This window comes from Lepus europaeus, chromosome 18 (assembly GCF_033115175.1).
Source record: "Lepus europaeus isolate LE1 chromosome 18, mLepTim1.pri, whole genome shotgun sequence".
Lineage (NCBI taxonomy): Eukaryota > Metazoa > Chordata > Mammalia > Lagomorpha > Leporidae > Lepus > Lepus europaeus.
The window spans coordinates 49,473,875-49,491,265 of record NC_084844.1 but is presented as its reverse complement, the minus strand read 5'-3'; the positions used below and the strand labels follow the sequence as shown (position 1 = coordinate 49,491,265).

General features: G+C 48.7%; 1 protein-coding gene across 6 annotated transcripts in view; it reads right to left on the bottom strand.

The window, feature by feature from the left end:
• The window catches only part of KIAA0753 (KIAA0753 ortholog), a 64,835-nt gene that overhangs the window by 20,228 nt on the left and 27,216 nt on the right, over positions 1-17,391 (bottom strand). For 5 of the 6 annotated variants that reach the window (XM_062216940.1, XM_062216941.1, XM_062216943.1 and 2 more), the window contains 5 exons: positions 14,210-14,436; positions 11,845-12,011; positions 10,585-10,704; positions 8,823-8,912; positions 624-702 (listed from right to left, as the gene is read on the bottom strand). In XM_062216940.1, coding sequence (XP_062072924.1) covers positions 624-702; positions 8,823-8,912; positions 10,585-10,704; positions 11,845-12,011; positions 14,210-14,436 — 683 coding nt within the window. The remainder of the gene's footprint in view (positions 1-623; positions 703-8,822; positions 8,913-10,584; positions 10,705-11,844; positions 12,012-14,209; positions 14,437-17,391) is intronic. The other variant, XM_062216942.1, reaches the window with a different exon arrangement.

The window sequence follows — 17,391 nt, the reverse complement described above, 5'->3', positions numbered from 1 at the left end:
CGTCATTCATTCCATTTAAGCTTATATTCTTCTGTGACCTCAACTACTCAAGCAAAATTGTTTCTGTTCCCAGGATTCTATTCGCAAGGCCTGGCTACAGAACCTAGCTTTGCAGCTTTAGGGGGTGGCAAGGTCTCCTGGTGACGCCATGTCATTTCATCGTTAGCAAAGTGCTGGTATGTGCACAGAAGCAATCCTCACACCTCTCTGCTCTGGAAAAACAGACCCAATCATTCCAACCCACTGAGGCGGAAGAGGCCAGCAGTAGACTGGGAGCAGCTGTCTGAACACTAACAACACACCTATTTGGTTAGGAATGGGAATTGTAACCTACACTCATTCCCCAAATTGAAAAACTCATCCTTTGCAGAAGTGGGATTCTCCTCTGCTCCCCTTTAGCTCCTCCCCTCTGCTGGAGTGGAGGGCACACCCGAGTGTGCGGTGGCCTGGGGTGTCCACAGAGGCCCTGCAGCACTGTGCCCAGGGCTCTCCACGGCACTCTGAACAGCACTGCAGCCTCCAGCCGCCAGAGACTCAGCCCTAAAAGGGTCAGTGTAGCCTCTGCAGCAACTCTCCTCATTCGATCACTTCCCAAAGACAAGCGGTGAGATGAACTCCGTTACCTGTGCCTTGACTAGGAGGGGCTTCAAGCGCTCCAGCACGGCCTCCTCCACCTTGTCTGCTAACTGGGTGGCAGAAACACTGTTTAGAAAAAAAAAAAAAAAAAAGATTAAAATCAAAAGCAAGAAAACATCCTATTGTGAGTATTTATTTACTTAGGTGAAAAGAAGTCAACTGATTATAAATAACACAGCGCTCCTCAGACCTTAGTGCCCATCTAAACCCCGGGGACGTGTTAAAACGCAGATTCTGATAGAAAGGCTTGGAGTGAGGCCAGGCACGGCAACACTGCGGGGCCTGCACCTTCTGTGTGGACAAGAGCTTAGAGAACATCTGAAGAAGTATGACAGGCTCTGGGGACACGTAAAGATAATGACTGCCTCTAAACAAAGAGGGTGACACGCTGAATAAAAGAAATTAATTCTTTTTTTTTTTTTTACAGGCAGAATTAGACAATGAGAGAGAAACAGAGAGAAAGGTCTTCCTTTCCATTGGTTCACCTCCCAAATGGCCGCTGTGGCCAGCACGCTGCGCCTATTCGAAACCAGGAACCAGGTACTTCCTCCTGTTCTCCCATGGGGGTGTAGGGCCCAAGCACTTGGACCATTCTCCATTGCCTTCCCGGGCCACAGCAAAGAGCTGGACTGGAAGAGGAGCAACCAGGACAGAATCCAGCGCCCCGACTGGAACTAGAACCCGGGGTGCTGGCGCTGCAGGCAGAGGATTAGCCTAGTGAGCCGCGGTGCCAGCCAAAAGAAACTAATTCTGTTCCCTCCCCAACCCCCACTAATAGATTTGGTAATAAACCTACAGACGCAAGGGGCAGGGGATGGTACCAGAAAACAGACAAAAGCAGTAACTAACTCAGAGGTCCTGAGAAGGCTGAATTCCAGGCCAATAACGGGAAAACCCAGCAGCCCCACAACTGGCACTGCTGACTAAACAAAGCGTGGGACTGGGGTGCCAGGTGCCTCGAAGGCCTGGAATAAACCGGGGAGGGGTGGCCAAAGATGGATGACAATAGTCAAATGATGGGGGCCGGCGCTGTGGCGTAGTGGGCTAAGCCTCCACCTGAGGAGTTGGTTCAAGTCCTGGCTGCTCATCTTCCAATCCAGCTCTCTGCTATGGCCTGGGAAAGTAGCAGAAGATGGCTCAAGTTGTTGGGCCCCTGCACCCATGTGGGCAATCCAGAAGAAGCTCCCGGCTCCTGGCTCCGGATTGGCCCAACTCTGGCCATTGGAGCCATTTGGGGAGTGAATCAGCTGATGGAAGGAAGACTATTTTTCTTTTTTTCTCTCTCTCTGCCTCTTTGTAACTATGCCTGTCAAATAAATAAATAAATCTTTGGAAAAAATTTAAACAGCTGTCTATCTTATGACCCAGAAATTCTACTTGTAGCTTTATTTACCCAAGAGAAATGAAACACAGTTCTACAAAAAGACTTGGGCAAAAATATTTATAGCAGCTTAATTCATATAACTAGAAATGGGAAATGACCCAAATGTTAATTCATAGGAGAATGAATAAACAAAATGTAGTACATTCATACAATGGAATACTACTCATTAAACAGAATAAATTACACTAACAGATGCATACAATGGATTTATCATAAATATTTTGTTGAGTAAAAGCAAAACACAAAGGAATATATTCTGTTGATTCTATTTATAATGGCAAAACTATTCCACAATGAACAAAATCAGCAAGTGGCTACTTTTGTGTGGGACAGGGAATGACCAGAAATAGGGTCGACAAGGCCGGTGCTGTGGCTTAACAGGCTAATCCTCCGCCTTGTGGCGCCGGCACACCGGGTTCTAGTCCCGGTTGGGGCACTGGATTCTATCCCGGTTGCCCTTCTTCCAGGCCAGCTCTCTGCTATGGCCCGGGAAGGCAGTGGTGGATGGCCCAAGTCCTTGGGCCCTGCACCCGCATGGGAGACCGGGAGAAGTGCCTGGCTCCTGGCTTCAGATCAGCACGTTGTGCCGGCCACAGCGGCCCTTGGAGGGTGAACCAATGGCAAAAAGGAAGACCTTTCTCTCTGTCTCTCTCTCACTATCCACTCTGTCAAAAAAAAAAAAAAAGAAAGAAAAAAAAGAAATAGGGTTGACAGCACTGTGGCACAATGGCTTACACCGCCACTTGGGATGTCAGTATCCCATATCACAGCACTGGTTCTAGTCCCAGCTGCTCCTCTTCCAAACCAGCTTCCTGCTAATGCGCCTGGGAAGGTGGTGGATGCCACCTACATGGGAGTTCCAGACAGTCTGGGCTTTTGGCTTTCTCCTGATCCAGCAGATGGATAGCTCTATCTCTATCTCTCCTCCACCATTGCCCTGACTTTCAAATCTATAATTTTTAATCAACCTTGCAAGTCTTTATAAGAGGGGGAAAAAGTAAAGAATGACCAGAAATGATACATAGCAACTTTCTAGATACACAGATATACAGGGAAAGGGAGTCTCTGAAACAGTTTCACAGAAAATGAATATTATGAAAAAATTACCAATGGATTTCAAATTTTTTTTTTGCACCAAATAAGCTTATCTTTTCATTCCAGTTTCCATGAACTTTTTGAAGTACTCATGGGATACTGGAGAATTCCTGGCAACCCAGAAACACAAATAGGTACAGATAAGAAAAAAATAAGACTAAGCCAAATAACAGTCCACTCTCTGCAGCCAAATGACCAAGAAAGAGGCAGGCTAGGAAGACAGAAACATAACCACCCTACTATTGTCAAACACCACAGAAAAACCTGTAGCCATGTGCCAGGGAAGACTCAGTGGCGAGCAAGGGAGCACGTGACGAGATGTCCCACACCACGAGCTATGAGGGAAACACACACCAAAGCCGCAGTGACATATCTCTGAACGAAAACAAGGGGATACCACCAAATGCTGGCAAAAATGCAGATAAACTGGATCACCCCAACACTGCCAATGGGAACCGAGTCGCCCAAGAAAGCAATGGAGTCATTTTGTAAAAAAATAAAAAATACAACTAGCTTACAATCCAGCAACCGCACTCTGGGCATTTACCACAGAGAAGTGAAAAGTTATGTGTACACAGCCAGTATATAAATGTTTACAGAAACTTTATTCATAATAGCAAACAGTGGGAACAACTCAGATGTCCTTCAACAGGCGAATTATAAATAAACCACGGTACATCCACATCATGGAACACTACTCAGCAACCGAAAGACAGAACGACTGCTAACCTGACACATGTAGTGGCCCAGTCAATCTCCTGAGAGTTAACAAGGAGAAAACAAAGCCAGTCTCAAAAGCTTATTTACTAGATGATTCCACTCATATAACATTCTTGAAATAACACAATTACAGACAGGAAGAACAGATTAGTGGTTGCCGGGGTCACTTAGGCAGTAGATGGGGGTAGGAGAGAAGCAGGTGTGGCTATAAAAAGGCAACATGAAGGATCCCGGTGGTGATGGAAACGCTGTGTGTGGACTGTGAGAATGTCAGTATCCTGGATGTAGTACAATACTATTTCCCAAAACATCACCACTGGGGGAAACTGGACAAAGGGTACTCAAGGCTTCTCTTTTACAACTTTAGTCTAGTTTAAAAATGTCCAGGGGCTGGCGCTGTGTCATAGCGGATAAAGCCTCAGCCTGCAATGATGCCAGTATCCCATATGGACACCGGTTCAAGTCCCAGCTGCTCCACTTCTGATCCAGCCCTCTGCCAATGTGCCTGGGAAGGCAGCAGAAGTTGCCCTAGTGCTTGGGCCCCTGCACACACATGGGAGACCCATAAGAAGCTCCTGGCTTCAGATCAGCTCAGCTCCTGCTGTTGCAGCCATTTGGGGAATGAAGCAGCGATGGACTCTCTCTCTCTCTCTCTCTCTGCTTTTCTGTAACTCTGCCTTCCAAATAAATACATAAATCTTTTTTAAAACATTTTCCAACAAAAAATAATCTCCAGTTAAGAATTCTATGCCCAGAAAGCCTATCAACAAATATACGGAATGAAGATATTTTAGACTTGCAAAGTCTGAAAAGATTTACTTCCTGTTCCTTCTTTCTCAAGAAATTAAAAAATGAACTCCATCCACACAAGCAAGTCAAGACAGAAGGATGACAAGACCGCGTGGGAAGCAGGAGACCTCACATACAAACAAATGTGGTCCCGATTCTCGACTTGTCCTGCCCTTAAGCTGATGAAGTTCCTGCTTCTCCTTCTATGACTAGCTTCTTCCAGAGGCCGGTGGACCCGGATCACCTACGGCCCCTGCTGTTGGTAAACTCTACATCCACCAGGATGCACTCGTGAGACTGCTCACTGACTTCCTGGGATGGGGTCCTAACAACTCCCAGGGCAGCACAAGTCAGACCATGGTCCCAATTCTGTTCTACCTGTTCTCCTCCCAGAGTCTTCGCCTAGTACCAGCAGCACTGCCCCCCCCCTTTTTTTTTTAATTTTTGACAGGCAGAGTGGACAGTGAGAGAGAGACAGAGAGAAAGGTCTTCCTTTTGCCGTTGGTTCACCCTCCAATGGCCGCCGCGGCTGGCACGCTGCGGCCGGCGCACCACGCTGATACGATGGCAGGAGCCAGGTGCTTCTCCTGGTCTCCCATGGAGTGCAGGGCCCAAGCACTTGGGCCATCCTCCACTGCACTCCCTGGCCACAGCAGAGAGCTGGCCTGGAAGAGAGGCAACCGGGACAGGATCAGTGCCCCGACCGGGACTAGAACCCGGTGTGCCGGCGCTGCAAGGCAGAGGATTAGCCTAGTGAGCCGCGGCGCCGGCCTAGCACTGCCCTTTCTTTGTTCAACTGGGTTTGTGTTTCTGTCTTAGTTTTCAAAATTAAATACGTTAGCAGAGACACACAGGTGGTAGCTTTATGAAGAAGGGTAATGAAAAGGTTAACACAAGAATCAGGACTCAGGACTGGGGTTGCCTCAGGGGGAAAAAACAAGGATGCACCTGGAGGGACTCTGGAAGTGTCCACTGAACCAACAGTCACCTATACTGTGGCTTGGGGTCCTGGAGCACAGGTGCTCATTCTTAACTTTCTGAAATGTACACGTACATTTAGTATGTTTTTCTACAATGTGTTTATATCATTTTGAACAAAAAACACCAAAGCATAACTGAAATTAACAGGATTGAACTTTTGCTCTAGATGGTCTCCGGGACAACTGGGCAGAAGTCACAGAGAATCCACTCTCAGCACAGTGTAAAGCTGCAGCGTTTAACAGCTATAGAAGACCAAGGAAGAGGCCTGCGCAGACAGTGGTGAACCCACCCATCATAGGCTGAGCACGAACACGCTGGGCAGGCACTGTGCGGAGGACAGACAGTGGTGAGCCCGCCCCGTCACAGGCAGAGCACGAACACACTGGGCAGGCACTGTGCAGAGGACAGACAGTGGTGAGCCCGCCCATCACAGGCTGAGCACGAACACACTGGGCAGGCACTGTGCAGAGGACAGACAGTGGTGAGCCACTCATCACAGGCTGAGCACGAACACACTGGGCAGGCACTGTGCAGAGGACAGACAGTGGTGAGCCGCCCATCACAGGCTGAGCACGAACACACTGGGCAGGCACTGTGCAGAGGACAGACAGTGGTGAGCCCGCCCCGTCACAGGCAGAGCACGAACACACTGGGCAGGCACTGTGCAGAGGACAGACAGTGGTGAGCCGCCCATCACAGGCTGAGCACGAACACACTGGGCAGGCACTGTGAGGGGGACAGACAGCGGTGAGCCCGCCCCGTCACAGGCTGAGCACGAACACACTGGGCAGGCACTGTGAGGGGGACAGACAGCGGTGAGCCCGCCCATCACAGGCTGAGCACGAACACACTGGGCAGGCACTGTGTGGAGGACAGACAGTGGTGAGCCCGCCCCGTCACAGGCTGAACACGAACACACTGGGCAGGCACTGTGTGGAGGACAGACAGTGGTGAGCCCACCCCGTCACAGGCAGAGCACGAACACACTGGGCAGCACTGCGCGGAGGACAGACAGCGGTGAGCCGCCCATCACAGGCTGAGCACGAACACACTGGGCAGGCACTGTGCAGAGGACAGACAGTGGTGAGCCGCCCATCACAGGCTGAGCACGAACACACTGGGCACCACTGCGCGGAGGACAGACAGTGGTGAGCCCACCCATCATAGGCTGAGCACGAACACGCTGGGCACCACTGCGCGGAGGACAGACAGTGGTGAGCCGCCCATCACAGGCTGAGCACGAACACACTGGGCAGGCACTGTGAGGGGGACAGACAGCGGTGAGCCCACCCATCACAGGCTGAGCACGAACACACTGGGCAGGCACTGTGCGGAGGACAGACAGTGGTGAGCCCGCCCATCACAGGCTGAGCACGAACACACTGGGCAGGCACTGTGCGGAGGACAGACAGTGGTGAGCCGCCCATCACAGGCAGAGCACGAACACACTGGGCACCACTGTGCAGAGGACAGACAGTGGTGAGCCCGCCCCGTCACAGGCTGAACACGAACACACTGGGCAGGCACTGTGTGGAGGACAGACAGTGGTGAGCCGCCCCGTCACAGGCTGAGCACGAACACACTGGGCACCACTGTGCGGAGGACAGACAGCGGTGAGCCGCTCATCACAGGCTGAGCACGAACACACTGGGCAGGCACTGTGAGGGGGACAGACAGCGGTGAGCCCGCCCCGTCACAGGCTGAGCACGAACACACTGGGCAGGCACTGTGAGGGGGACAGACAGCGGTGAGCCCGCCCATCACAGGCTGAGCATGAACACACTGGGCAGGCACTGTGTGGAGGACAGACAGTGGTGAGCCCGCCCCGTCACAGGCTGAACACGAACACACTGGGCAGGCACTGTGTGGAGGACAGACAGTGGTGAGCCGCCCCGTCACAGGCTGAGCACGAACACACTGGGCACCACTGTGCGGAGGACAGACAGTGGTGAGCCGCCCATCACAGGCAGAGCACGAACACACTGGGCACCACTGCGCGGAGGACAGACAGTGGTGAGCCCGCCCATCACAGGCTGAGCACGAACACGCTGGGCACCACTGCGCGGAGGACAGACAGTGGTGAGCCCGCCCATCACAGGCTGAGCACGAACACGCTGGGCACCACTGCGCGGAGGACAGACAGTGGTGAGCCCGCCCATCACAGGCTGAGCACGAACACGCTGGGCACCACTGCGCGGAGGACAGACAGTGGTGAGCCCGCCCATCACAGGCTGAGCACGAACACGCTGGGCACCACTGCACGGAGGAGTCCCAGAGGCCAGAAGCATGCACTGGGGAAGGAGCCTTCAGATCCTGAAAGACAGGCTGTGCAACCACAGACAGAAATCAGAAGCTCACTGCTCCTCCACTGGGGTTGAATGCTCCTTCAGGAATGGTGACAGAACGTGCAGAGGCTTCAGAGAGCATCCTATTCCTCTGCCTGCAGGGTGAATTATTATCAGAGCTGGAAAAACAGCCAACTGCAGCAGCCGCAGACCAATGGGATCTTTTCACAAACCTCTAAATGGTAACACTTTCAGGGAGTGAATACTAAACAGCAACATCACTTGCAAACCTCAGCAAATGTATCCATACACTCATTCCTATGAGCAGAACATGCTCAGCCAAGGAGCCTTCTGCCCCGTGACTGGCAGCTGATCAGAGGGAAGTACCTCTGAAGTCCTACAAACAATTCTAATTGTTCACACAACATTTCTCCCAAATTATGTTTTGCCAGTTCTCCTTCAAACTCCACACAAAAGCAACATTTCCTGCAAAAATGCAGGCTAAGGTGCATGCCGGCATGCAGGGGTCCATTCCCTCATTCACTCACTGATGCCATGAGGTCAGGCGCTGAACTACTCCAGTCAATGACACAGGCGAGTGTCTGCTACTCATCCTCAGAGGCAAACACACACCTCAATTTTTGGAGTCTATCCATTTCTTCAGGTTTCAGTTCATTCAGTTCCTTTGTTCTTCTAGAAGTTTCAGCACCAAGCCAGTCAGGCCTGGAGGACAGTACAAAGAGTCACTCCAACTCTCGCCCCCTGGGCTCCACTGCAGGCTTCCTAGACAACTTCGGTCATTTAAGGAGGCAGTAGCCAGCCACTGAAGGCAAGCAGTATGGCCAGACTCACACCATGTCACTTTGTTAAAACAGCTAGCTGATGTGCAGAAAGTCTGCTTACCTCAGTCTACCCCAGAAACAAGTATTTACCTCTGTTTTTGCACCGTGTCCATTTCTCTTGCTTTTAACTCTTCGAGTTCCTTCAACCTTTTAGAAGTTTCAGCATCAAGCCAAGCGAGCCTAGCAAACAGTATCAAAGGGTCAAACCAGCTCTGCCTACTGTGGTTATGCTACTGTCAGACCAGACCAAGGGTTAGGACCACACCCCCCTGGGTCCCCAACCCAGCACCAACCCGAGCTCCAACAGGACTCAGTAGGTGATGTAGCCTCTCTGTATCCTAAAGTTCCCCAAGTCGTGTTCTTTGTACAGACATTACACACAAGAGCACTCTGAGTTAGTTATGGGGCATTGAGAGACTGCCTACAAACTCAGGAAACTGGCCCCACTGCACTTGTTCTTGTTCACGTAAAACAAAACTCACGGGCCACCGCCAGCAGTGCCAGCATCCCACATGGGCACTGGTTTGAGTCCCGGCTGCTCCACTTCTGATCCAGCTCTCTGCTATGGCCTGGGGAAGCAGTAGAAGATGGCCCAAGTCCTTGGGCCCCTGCACCCGCATGGGAGACCCAGAAGAAGCTTCTGGCTCCTGGCCTCAGATCTGTGCAGCTCCAGCTGTTGTGGCCATCTGAGGAGCGAACCAGAGATGGAAGACCTCTCTCTCTCTGCCTCTGCCTCTCTGTAACTTTGCCTTTCAAATAAATAAGAACAAAAAAACACAAATCCCTTGCTGCATCCTCAAGTTTAGACAAAGACATGAATCCCCAGGAAAGCCATACAGGTTAGGCAAGTCAAACAAAAACCAAAGGGACTCAAATAAGTTAACAACTTTATTGTGGAAGGGTTTGATTCTTTCACTTTAGGTTACGTGAAGACTAACAAATTATTTAATGGCCCACTTTCTTTTTGCTTTCCTGTAATTACAAGAATAATTTCAGCCAAACAAATGCAGAGCAACCTGTTGTCACTGCTCTCCCCTCATATTTAAATCCTGCCTGTTCTCCAAGTCTTAGTTTAACTTTCACCTCCACCATGAAGCCTAGATTTCTGCAGTAAGAAGTAACTGCCCCCTTTCTCAGTTCTTAATTCTTTTTTTTTTTAAACATTTATTTATTTATTTGAATGGCAGACTTACAGAGAGAGAAGGACAGACACAGTGAGAAATCTTCCATCCACTGGTTCCCTCCCCAAATGGCCACAATGACCACTGTAGGGCCAGGCCGAAGCCAGGAGAGTCATCTGGGTCTCTAATGTGCATGCAGGGGCCCAACAACTTGAACCATCCTCTGTTGCTTTCCCAGGCACATTAGCAGGAAACTGGATCAGAAGTGGAGCAGCTGAGACTTGAAACAGCACCCATATGGGATGCCGGCATTGCAGACAGCAGCTTATCCTGCTGCCCCACAATGAAGGCCCCAAATTCTTTAGTTCTTAGGGTACAGAGCATGTGCTATGTAAATTACAGTTCAATACTCATCTTCTCTGCTAACTACAAACAAGCAGGGGCGGGATGGCCATGTTATTTGCCTTTTTTTTTTAAGTCTCCAGAGAGCTCACAACGTCATACACACACAAAACTAGCAACTGATAGCCCCTAACGTACATATAACTTATGAATGACTGAAATGAGGAATAAAGGAGGAGCCCACTGTAAGCTGCGTAATCTGACGGAAAAGCGACAGTCATCTACATTTTAAATAACTGACGTCAGACACAGGGAAGGAGAAAGCGGTTCAGAGTCTGAATAAAAGGAGTCCATTCATCGTCAAGGCTTTGAAAACCACCAGGACGCACCTGGCTGCTTCGTGCTCAACATCACCTCTCAGCTGACTTTCCTCTTGAGTGTCTTCTTGCTGGAGAGACTGGTCTTTCACAGCATCTCTGGGGCTGGACTTCACCTTCAGCCACGCAGCACTGCAACAAATGGAAAGGTACTCCTTGGACATCACTCACTTCCTGTCCAATGACGCCTGCTAGGGGTCAGCTGGTCAAGGAAGACAGGAGCACGAAAGCAGTAGTGATCCAAGCACAGGGCTCTGAATCGGGAGCTCAAGATGAGGAAGTGAGGCCCTCCAGCCCTCAGGGTCTATGTCAAAGGGAAGACGTCTCACTTGCTTCAATGAAGCGACTGCATTTAAATGAAAAAGCAATTGTCAACTACACGATGCTGAGTGAGTGCCAACAGAACTCTGTCACAGTGTACAGATGACACTCCACATCACAAGGCAGCTCCGTACCTCCTGTGAGGCCTCCAGCAACACTGAGAGTGGAAGAGCCCTACCCGCCCCCCCCCCCACCACACATACCCCAGTGTCGCTAAGGTCTGTACCCCCACCACACACACCTAGTGTCACTAAGGTCTGTACCCCCACCACACACACCCCAGTGTCGCTAAGATCTGTAGAGTTACATACAGAGTTCATAATTATCTTTTTTTTAAAAAAATATTTATTTATTTCAAAGAGTTAGAGAGAGGAGGAGAGGAAAAGAGAGGAGAGAGAGGGAGGAAGGGAGAGAAAGAATCTTCTATCCACTGGTTTTGATGGCTGCAACAGGAGCCAGGAGCTTCTTACAGGTCTCCTATGTGGGTAGCAGGAGCCCAAGCACTTGGGTCATCTTCCACTGCTTTCCCAGGCCATTAGCGGGGAGCTGGATCAGAAGTAGAGCAGCTGGGACATGAACCAGTGCCCTTATGGGATGCCAGCACTGCAGGTGGCAAGCTTTACCCACTAGGCCACAACACCCCCCTAAAATTATCTTGAATTGGAATCAGCATTCTTTTAAAAAAATACATATTCATTCTGGAAAGATTTACCTAATGCTATAAAAGAGAAACATAAACAAGTCACAGCTCCTAGCGTTAAGTAAGTAGGATCTGCTGGGAAAGAGACAAGAAAGTAGGCAAAAAATTCTCCTGTGTTACTCGCCCAAACAAGCATTGCTTCTTGCTGGGGAGGACAAAGGCTGCTACCTCAGTTAGTCTAAGCCACAGGTCACCTCTGATCTGTGGAGGGAACGTGCCACCATACACCCAAATGGTGATGCCATGCCTACCATTTAGGAGACGCTGGTGGGGATGTGGGGTTCGGAGGGATCCAAGGAGCCCGGCTGTCTTTCACAGGCTGCCGGTTCATTTTCAGTCTGGATGAGACTGTTGTCTGCTGCAATCTGCTTTTGCCAGGAGGTTGGCTTAGTTTACTTCTCTCAGGCTTACGGAGTCCCTTTGAGAGACAAATATGAATTATAAAGCCAGATGAGTGTCGGAGAAACTCCGGTCTTAATTTGGCCTTGGGAGCCAGCTGGGTAGTCAGAAGTTGGTTTGACATCACACTACATTTTAATTTTACATTAGAAACTTGATGAAGGCCACTGATGCTCCAAGTGCCTCCAGCCTCTTCATGCATCCATTCAGGAAAAGCACTGTGGCGAGAATTTGGGGGAGGGTGGGCATCACACTGGAGCAACCAGGCAGAGTGGGTGCAATTTTATATACTCATACATCAAATGTGTTTGTTTATAGATCTTGTTCCTAAGTAAACAAAACACTTACTCCAAATTGTACAGAGGTCAACTGTAAAACACTCTTGGTTACAATGCTTCACCTCTCTAAGCTCATGTCAAAATTAAATGACTCAAGCTTTTTTAAACGCTACAGCAAGTGAGTCTCTGCTCCAAGCTGAATTCTTACAGGCTCAGTCCTAACATCCCAGTGGCCCTGGTTAAGAGTCTGAGAAGAAATAAAGACCTGTGCCCAAATCATGATGTCAGTAACTGGTTAGTGATAACTGCTAACTCTCCTTTATGTGGCAACAGCTGGCAATATACAGGTTTGCTTGTCTTTGGACAGCACCATCACAAGGCAGGAAATCCTAGTATGCAGACTGGCAGGTGATCCTCTGGTCGGTTTGATTACGTTTTTAATATAGGTTTAAAATACAACATAGTAGGCCAGCGCTGCCGCCTACTAGGCTAATCCTCCGCCTTGCAGCGCCGGCACACCACGTTCTAGCCCGGTCGGGGCGCCGGATTCTGTCCCGGTTGCTCCTCTTCCAGGCCAGCTCTCTGCTGTGGCCCGGGAAGGCAGTGGAGGATGGCCCAAGTGCTTGGGCCCTGCACCCTATGGGAGACCAGAAGAAGCACCTGGCTCCTGCCTTCAGATCAGTGCAGTGCGCTGGCTGCAGTGCGCTGGCCGCTGCGGCCATTGGAGGGTGAACCAACGGCAAAGGAAGACCTTTCTCTCTGTCTCTCTCTCTCTCACTGTCCACTCTGCCTGTCAAAAAAAAAAAAAAAAACACCACAGTATCAAACCAATTTCCAAGTACCCAGCCAGCTCCCCAAGCCATACTAAAAAGCACCTACCCTCAGATGTCTTTTAATATTCAGTGATTATTATAGATCAGCATTTATCTTTAGTAGGAAATAAAACATTTCTTTACATTTTTATTTATTTACGTAAGAGAGCAAGCAAGATTGAGAGTTGGGGGAGGGGGAGGTAAAGACAGAGAGAGAGAGAGAGAGCTCCACCCATTGGTCCATTCCCAAATGCCCATGATGGCTAGGGCTGGGCAGAAGCTGAAGCCCGGAGCCAGGAACTTCAACCAGGTCTGCCACAAGGCAGGAATTCAATTACTTGAGCCATAACCACTGTTTCCCAGGATCTGCAACAGTAGGAAGCTGGAGGCAGGATCTGGAGGCAGGTATGGAACCTAGATACTTCAACACAACATGTGGGCATCTTAACTACATTTCACTTGGATACCACACTTCTAAATCAGAAGCAGAAAAAACTTGAATTTTAAAATAGCCTGCCTGGTGAAGACCTTGGTAGCAAATTAGTTAGAATCTTACTGAATTGGGACAAGAGAGAATGCCCTGTCCCAGTATCAATATTAGAAATTTGGCAAGTAGGGGGGAATGGGAGGGGCCTGCTGCCACTGCGCAGCCTCCACTTGCAGCACCAGCACTCCATATGGGCGCAGGTTTGTGTCCCAGTCGCTCCTCTTCCAATCCAGCTCTCTGCCAATGGCCTGGGAAAGCAGTCAAAGACGGCCCAAGTGCTTGGGCCCTTGCACCTACATGTAGGACCCAGAGGAAGCTCCTGGCTCCTGGCTTTGAATCAGCTCAGCTCCGGCCGTTGCAGTCAGCTGGGGAGTGAACCAGTAGATGGAAGACCTTTCTCTCTGTTTCTCCCTCTCTCTGTCTTTAACTCTACCTCTCAAATAAATAAAATCTTTAAAAAGACTTTTTTCTTAAAATATAAAAACAACCAGAAGCTAAGCTAAATCAGCTTAGACAGCTGGACTCAAGGGCTCTGGCAACTGCCTGAGAACTCGACTGCTGCTCCACCCCTTACCAGTCTGTGCGGCCTCGGCCAATGTCAAATCAATAGAAACAGCCACGAGAAGGAAGGATTTCATACTTGCTGCGGTCTCGCCGGTGCCAGGGCATCTTTCCTCCTGAATGGCACGTTCTCCGTCACAGGCCGCTTTTTCACTGCTTTCTCAGGAGCTAATGCCTCATCTCGGAAGCCTGGACTCTCATCTAGGATGAACGGGGCTTCTTCCGGAAGGACGTGCCCATCTGATACATCTAGCTCTCTCTGCAGCCTCCCCGTCCCTGGAAGCTCCACGTCAGGCTGGCGCCTACCTACATGGAGATTGCAGAAGGATACACTGAAGGAAGCAGGTTTCATATCAAGTTCATGAGAATGATGACCTGTACTGGATATGCTCCAAAGCTCTCCCTGTTGAAAAGCGAGGTGTTTTGTTGCCAAACTTGCTCATCCTGGGAATATTATTGCAGTTCTTCAAGCAAAAAACTAAGCCTCATGGTTGAACCCCTGAATCAGCTCCCATACAGACTCAGTGACCTGGTCCTCCGATTCCAATTCTAAACTATCTCTTACATTTATCTCTGTCCTCTCTTCCCTCCTGCTACTGCTCACGGGCAGGCCTGCAGTATCTCATAGCCATGTACCAGCATCTCCTAATGGATCCCTTAATTATCCTTAATCACACCTTCACCTGGCTACCAATTTGCTTTTTAATAAAATGTAAATACATTTAAACATGCTTCTCTATCCAAAACCTCCAGTGGCTCCCAATTTGATTCAGAGGCTGAACCTCATACCTGACATTCAACCTGCAATGAAAAAGGAAATAAAAATCTTTGGTGATAATGATCTTAGAAAATCCAAGAAAACCAAAGTACACACAAACCACCACAACTAAGAAGAGGGTTGACCTAGGTTTCTGGATATAGAAAAATCACACAGAAAAATCAGTATCATCCCATTAGGAAATATATTTAAAAAAAAAAAAACACTAATATTGGCAACAAAAAACTTACGCAAAGCATTTAGGAAGAAATTTTATGAAAGATGTACAAGACTTTTATAGAAAAAAATTAAAAGGTATTTTTAAAGGACATGAAAGAAAATCTGAATAAAGCTGTTTTCATGAATGAACAATATTATAAAGATGTCAATCAATCCAAAATAATCTGTAGTTTCAAATGCAAACTCAGTTAAAACCAACACTTTTTTTTTCTGTGTAGATCTAAACACACTGATGCAAAAACTTCTATGAGGACTAAACCCCAGGGACAGCTCAAACACCAAAGTGGGGAGCAGGAGGGGTGCGAGTCTTCCTTTCTACAGACAAACTCTTGGTGACAAAGCTGTAATATTTTAAGGCAGTGTGGGAGTGTTGCAGGAACAAGCAGAAAACCAATGAAACAGGAATGAACATGATAAATCAGTGAGCATGAACTGGATTGTTCGGAAAGTGCTAAGACTACTGTTATCCATAGATTTAAAAAAAAAAAAAAAAAACCTGAATCCTTGCGTCCCACTAAACAACATTTGAATTCTAAAAGAAATGAAGATCTAAAAATGGAAGGAAAACTTTAAAGCTTTAAGAAGAAAATATAGAATATCATTATGACATCAGGGCAGAAAAGACTTTTTTAAACTCAAATATAGTATCAGCATATGAGAATTTTTTAAAGATTTATTTATTTATTTAAAAGGCAGAATTACAGAGGCAGAGGCAGAAAGAAAGGTCACCCATCCGCTGGTTCACTCCCCAGATGGCTGCAACAGTTGGCACTGCGCCAATCCGAAGCCAGGAGCCAGGAGCTTCCTCTGAATCTCCCACGCAGGTGCAGGGGCCCAAGGACTTGGGCCATCTTCCACTGCTTCCCCAGGCCATAACAGAGAGCCAGATCAGCAGTGGAACAGCCAGGTCTTGAACTGGCACCTATATGGAATGTCAGCATGCAGGCGGCGGCTTTACTCGCTATGCCACAGCGCTGGCCCCTGCATATGTGAATTTAACTACACTAAATTACAACTACCTTTAGACAAAATGACACCACAAGGTCACTATACAAGCCAAAGTCTGGAGTAGATATGTGGAATGTACAACATTAACACAGGATCCATAGCCAGGCTATATAAAGGACTTCTATAGTCTATAACGAAAATAAAGTATCCAACAGAGAAATAGGCAACAGAGAGAAACTGGCAAGTTAGGAAATCTGAAATATAAAAGATGATTGACTTCACTAGTAATCAGGAAATTTCAAACAAAGGGATCCACCAGAGCAATGGAGATGAAGTCTGAGGAAGCCAGGGACGAGCCTAAGGCGAGCCATGCGGGAGTGCCCTGGCCTCCACACACCTTAGATGGCAGCGTGACTGCTCCAGGAAAGTTGAAGGACTGGACCCCGTGTGACCTCAGGAACACCTCAGCCTAGGGAGCTCTCGAGTGTCTACACAGGAGACAGGAGCACACTCACCTCACTTCATCAGTGTTCACAAGAGCAAAAACCTGGGAACGACCCAAATGTCCATCAAACAAACTGAACAGAGCAATGGTGTATTCATACAAGGGAGACCTATACAACGGTTAGGAGATGAATCAGAATTCCAGGATCAATACGAACAAATCTTACAAACACAACTGTATGTGGGGTAAGGGGGAGCTAACCACGAGAGAATGATGCATACTGCAAGGTATCGCTGCCCTCTGACAATGCTTGATGTAGTTTATGAACAGATACATAAGCAGTACAAATCTAAAATAGAACAGTAATCTCTGGGGCTGTGGCTTAGGGGATAAAGCCGCTGCCTGCAGTGCCAACATCCCATATGGGTGCTGGTTTGAGTCCCAGCTGTTCCACTTCTGATCCAGCTCTCTGCTATGGCCTGGGAAAGCAGTGGAAGATGGCCCAAGTTCTTGGGCCCCTGCACCCGTGTGGGAGACCTGGAAAAAGCTCCTGGCTTCAGATCAATGCAGCTCCATCCACTGCAGCCATCTGGGGAGTGAACCAGCAAATGGGAGACCTCTCTATCTCTGCCTCTGCCTCTCTGTAACTATGCCTTTCGAATAAATAAATAAATCTTCAAAAAACAAACAAACAAAAAAGGAACCTCTAGTGAGGGACGGAGAGGAATGGAGTAAGGAGAAAAACCTAAAAGGATCTTTGGGGCAGGTGTTGTGACACATCAGGTTAACCACATCCCATACCACAGTTGATCAACTAGATCAACTCTCAACTACTCTGCTTCCTGCTCATGTACCCTGGGAGGCAGCAGAT